This window comes from Camelus dromedarius, chromosome 5 (genome assembly GCF_036321535.1).
Source record: "Camelus dromedarius isolate mCamDro1 chromosome 5, mCamDro1.pat, whole genome shotgun sequence".
NCBI classification, from domain to species: Eukaryota; Metazoa; Chordata; class Mammalia; order Artiodactyla; family Camelidae; genus Camelus; species Camelus dromedarius.
The window spans coordinates 68,520,179-68,526,945 of NC_087440.1; the positions used below are offsets into that span (position 1 = coordinate 68,520,179).

Here is a 6,767-nt window from a genome sequence, read left to right on the forward strand (position 1 = left end):
AAACACAGATGACTAGGAGGCAATGCAGGCTGAACAGTTATAGGAGATTCTGTGTGCTGTGATTTATGTATATTTTAAAGCCAGGTAGTTCATTATATTGCTCATGGACAAATATCATATCGGGGAAATATTATGGTCTAGACCTCAGACCAGTTTTAGAATAGATTCTTTCTGGGTAGGGGAAGTTAAAGGGAGGCTTTTAACTGTGACCTTTTTTCCTTTAAAAAAATATGAAACGTGTTAAATATGAATGATGGGTATTATTAAGAATTTTTGAAGGCTACTAATGCCTATTCTCCTCCCAGAGGAGACCTTGTACTTGACTGTCCTTAACAGCTTTTCCAGGCTGTGCCTCATGGGAATTGCAGAGACTCCAGGCTGTGCCACCCTGCTTCCAGCGTCACTGTTTGTCAGCAGTCATCCAGGTACAGGGGGTCCTTTTCCTTTGGATAAGGAGGTGCTCTGAGGAATGTCTCTGTCCTCTGCCTCCCAGGAGCTGCAGCCAACAACGGCATAAGCTCCATGGTGATGGCTTGGACAGCAGGGCTGGGAACCACAGGCTGGGTGAGCCAGGTCAGAGCTCGCAGGATAGGGACAGTCTGCAGAAGCAACTGGGAGGATTCCTTAAACTGCCCCAGGATTTGTACATGTGCATCTTCACTTAGCACCTCCCTTTGGTTCATTTCAGTAGCCAGACAGTTAAAAGTGTGTGTAAACAGTACAAGAGATCAAAATACTTACTTGGGCCGCCTGTGCAGATCATCCAGAGAACATCTGTTAAGCTCCTACCATGTGGCAGATACTTCCGTTCTGTCTGGCTGAAGACAGTTCAACTGCCTGGCAGCATTCTGGATATTAAGTTTTCGGTCTTTCAGAGAATTAGGATCAATTGGATGAGGGTCAGTCCTGTAAGAGTGCTGGCATGAATCCCAGCTCTGCCCCTTCCCAGCTTGAACAGATTGCCTGGCCTCTGTAAAGGAAAGATAATACCTACCCCCTCGGGGTACATGGAGTGACTTAATGCACACTTAGCCGGGTGCCTAGCATTTCATCATACAGCAAGCTTATGAGGCGGGAGTATGTGTTATCACCATTTTGCAGGTGAGGAAACTGAAACAAAAGTGTTCAGAATTTGCCTTACAAAACTGAGAGATGGTGTTAGAAGTCAGAATAGTGGTTCTCTTTAAGGGACAAGTGCGTGGGGAGGTAGTAATTGGGAGGGGACACAAGGGGTCTATTTCTTAACCTGGGTGGTGGTTACATGGCTGTACTTACTTAGAGATGACTCATTAAACTCATACTATGATTTGTACCCTTTATATATGTTTTATTAGTTAAAAAAAAAAGTTTTAAAAAAAGTTTGCTTGAGTTCACACAGCTTTGAGTGTGATCTGGAATTGAAACCCTCTTATCTGTGACACCACACTGCCTCCCTGGTGGCTGTTGGTATTTCTAGCACTGCTGCTGGGAAGGCAGGAAAGGTCCATATGTTCTCTCAGAGTAACCACTTTTGAGCTAGGCACCCTTAGCCGAGTGCCCCTTTTTTTGCTACCATAAAACCCAGGATGGAGCCAAGATATAGGCCCTCTGAGCAGCTATTTCTGGAGGCTTCCCACGCCTGGTGGTCACTGGCCCGGCAGCATGGAGGGTAGATGTCCATCCCTGGAAGGCAGCCAGGTTTTACGCTCCTGTTCCCTCAGCAGGAGGAGACCGGCCTGGCATGCTCTGCAGTTTCCGGATCCCTGGGGCCTGGTCCTGTGCATGGTCCCTGAACATCCAGGCAAATAACTGCTTTAGTACAGGTGAGCCACAGCTGACGCCCCACGTGCCCAGGGAGAAGGATTTCACAGACCTTAAACCCCTGCCCACAGTCGTTCCCCGCAGACTGCGAGTAACGCTGTCTCCCCACCCATCTCCGTGTCTGTCAGGTTTGTCTCGGCGAGTCCTGGTGACCAGTGTGGTGACGGGGCACCGGCAGTCCTTCGGGACCAGCAGCGATGTCTTGGCCCAGCAGTTTGCGCTCATGGTTGGTTGGATTGGAAGGGCGTGCATAATACACAGTTTCCCGAGAGTGGACATTTTGCTGGATTGAGATGGGATTCCCTGTGTGGCATCTAGTGGTCCTCCCTCTTTTACAGGGAAAAAGAGGGCAGCAGAAGGACTGATGGGTTACTTGGTGAATAAGTCTGTGCTGAGTGAAATTTGGCTGATTCAGAAATGCTTGGCTCAGCTGGCTTTAAACAACTTCCTGTTTAAATAAATTGTTAGCAGTTCTTGAGTACTTAGATTAGCCAGCAGCACAAGTCCTTTTTTTAATGTGTAAATCAAGTACCAATTCATAACACTTAATAGTTTTATATGCAACTGTCAGATACACCTTTTATATGTTAAACAATCAAGATTCTTCTTATTGCTACATTTCAAAGACTTGACCTGTAGAAATGCCACCTTTCTTTAAAAGTGTGGAAGGAGATGTGTCTGCTTTGGACAATAAGCAGAGGTCATTATCCAGGGTTCCTCAGTCATCTTCCCACTCTCTTTGGGACCCAGTGTCTTTATCTGGATCTTTCTCTCTCCCCTTCCCCACTCACCACCCAGCTTCTCACTAAAGACCTGGGAGGAGGCAGGGTGCCATCACTTCACAGGGAGGGGGTCAGGGTGAGACCTTAGGTCCCAGTTGCAGCCATTGGGGAGGACACTGGAGAGACATGAAGCATCCAGTTCTTTGACCTTTCTAAGGACCCTTCCAACTCCACTGAGGCTCAAACCCTAAGGAACCTGTCTGCGCCTGTACTTCTTACCAGGGGCTGGGATAGGGGAGGGGAGGCAGGGGTCGTATTCCAGAGGTCTCAACGCTCCCAGCCTTGGTAGGGAGGTACTGAGAAGCCCCTCTTTCCACAGGCTCCCTTGCTGTTTAATGGCTGTCGTTCCGGGGAGATCTTTGCTATTGATCTGCGTTGTCGAAATCAGGGCAAGGGCTGGCAGGCCACCCGTCTGTTCCACGACTCAGCAGTTACCTCTGTACAAATCCTCCAAGAAGAGCAATGTGTCATGGCATCCGACATGGCTGGAACGGTAGGGGTGCCACTGACTTTTTCAGGCTGCTGGAGCTGGTGGCCCAGAGCTCTGCCAGGTGGAAGGGCTCTGCCGAAGAGACCTTCATGCCAGACAGCAGCCGGGAAAAGGCAGTTGGAGACCAGGCGAGTTGTGGGCTGTGCGGGGCTTTGCTGCCCACTGGAAGCCCTGTCCGCTCTAAATAGACGTGAAGCTGGTTCCGGTGCTTTTAATGGAAGCAAAGGCTTAGGAGTTTGAGACTTAGATTTTTCTGACTTGAAGAGTTCTTTGGAGACCGCATCACCCTCTCTAGCTTCCGTGCCTGGGGTTCACCAGCGTACCTGCTAGACCCTCCCTAACAGCCCCTTATGCTTCTTCCCACAGATCAAGCTGTGGGACCTGAGGACCACTAAGTGCATAAGGCAGTATGAAGGGCACGTGAATGAGTATGCCCACCTGCCCCTGCACGTGCATGAAGAAGAAGGAATCGTGGTGGCAGGTACCTGGGGATGAGGAGATCGGTTTCATCAAACACTGTCCCTTAGGTCCCCAGCAACTTAAGTAGACGAGGGAGAAATGACTCCAAAACAAAACCGAATAAAGGAATTTTGGACTCCTGGGGTCAGGGAGATGACAGGATGTAGAATTGGACATTAGTAAACAAGAGTTTAAAGTGCAATAGAACACAGTGACTGAAGAGACCTGGGTGAGGGGTATAAGTCTGTTCACCAGGTGAGCATTCAGTGCAACCCTCATCCCATCATGCAGCTGTCCCGTCGAAGACGTTGGGCTCCCTGTCCTTTTTGCTCTTACATCCACCAGCAGATGCCAAGAAAAGAGATTGAGGTCCTTGAAAGGAATTGATGGCTGGGTCCCTTTAACAGCACTACTGTGAACACATGATTTGCAGAATGGAAGCAGAGCTTCCTAGCACCAAAACCCCTTGAAAGTAATTACAAGTTGATCATAGATTACACTGCTTCTGGGCTATGGAATATTCTGTTAGCATGAAAATTGGACAGTTTCACAGATGAAATAGTAGGCCCTACTATTAAGGGATATGTTCTCAGTCTTCACAGATCCTCAAATTTGCTAATATTCCTACAGGAAGTACCTGTTTGCTGTGAGTTTTTTTGTGTGGCTAAGAAGCATGATTTTGTTAGAACTTTCTTAGGCATTATTTATTACTCTCACCACCAACAGTCTGTTTTCCCCAAGTTTTCATCTCAGAAGAGTTTTTATGTTCTGGATAGTAGAAAATATCCTTGTTGAGAGGCAGATGTGTGTAGTAGGCAGGCTGCAATAATCTTCGAACTGCACAGCCTGAACTGACCCATAGCTGGTCGTAGAGTCATTCAGGTGGTCAAAAGCACACACTGAAATCCATGACATCTAAGGTCTGCCCTCCTCCCTGAAGATCTCCAGTAGCACATGTTGTCTGGGCTGCCGTAACCAATGGTGTCAGGTGTCAGATTCCTCACAACGGTGACGAGGACTATCCGGTCTTGTGTACTGAACCTTATTAAACTAGGAAGCGCTCTGGGGAGGGTTGTCACCTAGTTTGTCCCCAGGATATAATGAAATTAAGAGATCTTCCTGGTTACCATTTCATGAAAAAGAAATCAGTTGCATGTCATCTAGACCATGTGGGTTGGGCTCCCTCTTCAGTAGCCCTTGACACCAAGAGAAGCAGGATGCCCACCTGTTAGCCATGGTGCCCCATGAGCCACCCAGTGCCTCTTGTCACTTAGAGTGCCTGCAGTTAGCTGTGGTTTTAGAGACCCAGGGCGACCTGTAACTTTAATTTTCAAAAAGTACATCTTATCAGTAGAAATAATTTGGAGTTTGTTTTGGCTCACGTGGACTCATCTTTAGCCCTTAGGAATCATGGGAGAAAACCAGGTCCACAAATTGTCCTCTGCATTCTCTCACTAACCTGCCACCTGCCTTCCCTCTTTCTCAGTGGGCCAGGACTGCTACACGAGAATCTGGAGCCTCCACGATGCCCAGCTGCTCAGAACCATACCCTCCCCTCACCCCACCTCCAAGGCCGACATTCCCAGCGTGGCCTTCTCTTCTCGGCTTGGGGGCTTCCAGGGAGCGCCGGGGTTGCTCATGGCCGTCCGGCAGGACCTTTACTGCTTCTCCTATAGCTAATTCTGAGGGTGCAGCCTGGAGGGAGGTGGATGTGACTCAAGGGAGTGAAGAGTAGCCATGTTTTTGCCACAACTGCTGTTTGCAATGAGGTTATTTTGTTTTAAATGGATGCTCCATGTATGCATATCCCATCCATCCGTCCAGCTGTGGGGGAACGGGTGCTATGTTTTATGTGGAGACACTTCAGTAAAGTTATTTCAGTTAAGTTGTGGGCTCAGAAGGCTTTAAAGTCCTTTTCATAAAAGGTACCTATTTCCTTTTCTTGTTGAATTCCTTAGAATACCCCCTCCCGCTTTTTTTTTTTTTTTTTTTTAACAAAAAGTACTTTTCTAAGGGCTTAAGATTGACAATAATTAAAGCTTCTTCTTTCACCAAAAGCCCTTTCAAGAAACCTAATGATGAGGCCAGGCAAGACTGTCGGAGCCGGTGCCTGGGTCCCAGAAATATGCATGTGTACTTACAGTCAGCTGGAGAGCAGGGGAAGTCATTTCTCTGAGAATCTAGAGAAAGATTTAAGGCTAGAGTTGGAAATCATGAAAGCAGCCTTTTCAAACTCACTCTATATTAGTATCAGATGTCTGGGATTCTCCTTTATTACCATTCATAGGCATTGGAAAGAAAGATGGTTCTTTTTAGATGTTAGAGGTTTTAAACAGGCCTTACCATGCCTTCGTTGAGGCACCTTCCAGAATGTTAGGTACAGCAGCTCCTGTTTCTATCATGGTGACTTCAGTGTCAGGTTCAGGGGGCCCCATCTCAAAAAAAAAAAAAAAAAAAAAAAACTGGCTTTTGACTTTTTGTCATCTAGGAGAAGCAGTTTGTGAGATGTTTATACAAAGTGTTAAAGAGCCAGTGTTTCTACCAAACAATAAACTAGAAAGAACCAGGGCATGGTGTGTTGCTTTTGTTAATAACTTAGAAGATCATGATGCTTGGCTGCTGTAGCAGCAGGCCAGCTACAGTAACATCTCAAATCTTAGGGCAAAAGGGCAGAGACTGAGACCAGCTTCAGTGGCTCTGCTGGAGAGCTTCCACTTGCCCCTGCAGATCCACTCCATGCCCAAGAGGCTGGCCTCTGTGGACATCAGGTTCAGCCAGTGGGATGAAGCAGCAGGAAAGCAGAGGGCAGGAGAGTGAGGTGGGATTGTTAGTTCCCAGGCTCCCCTCCTGCTGGGCTGAGGCTCTCTTCCTCCGTGGGAACACAGCTCTCTGTTTCCAACAACTCTCCATTTGTCCCTTCAGACCTATAGCGAGATAACTACCTCAGTGTTGCTAGCCCGGGATGCTTCACCAATTAAACTCTCTTCAGTTACCCCCTTGAGTGTTACATATCTGTCCTGTCAGAACCCTCCTACAACTTAATGTACAGAGAACGAAATCCAAAAAAACAGGAGAGTATGAGATTGATCGTCTGATGGATGAGCTGAATGTTAATAACGTATTTTTAGCGCCTTATGTTTTATAAATAACTTGCCCCCATCTTACCTGATTTGACCCTTATAACAACCTGTGAAGGAGGTACGACAGTAGTAGTAATACTAAAATTATTAGCATCA

The 6,767-nt window shown here is 47.2% G+C and overlaps 1 protein-coding gene across 4 annotated transcripts in view; it reads left to right on the forward strand.

Annotated features, from left to right (window-relative positions):
* Positions 1-6,767, forward strand: part of DCAF4 (DDB1 and CUL4 associated factor 4) — a 28,497-nt gene extending 21,730 nt beyond the window's left edge. For 2 of the 4 annotated variants that reach the window (XM_031453991.2, XM_064486094.1), the window contains 6 exons: positions 346-425; positions 1,701-1,802; positions 1,929-2,026; positions 2,902-3,075; positions 3,439-3,553; positions 5,018-6,767. In XM_031453991.2, coding sequence (XP_031309851.1) covers positions 346-425; positions 1,701-1,802; positions 1,929-2,026; positions 2,902-3,075; positions 3,439-3,553; positions 5,018-5,211 — 763 coding nt within the window. In that variant the 3' untranslated portion in view covers positions 5,212-6,767. Of the gene's footprint in view, positions 1-345; positions 426-1,700; positions 1,803-1,928; positions 2,027-2,901; positions 3,554-5,017 lie in introns of those variants that run through there. The other 2 variants (XM_010976554.3, XM_064486093.1) reach the window with 2 other exon arrangements.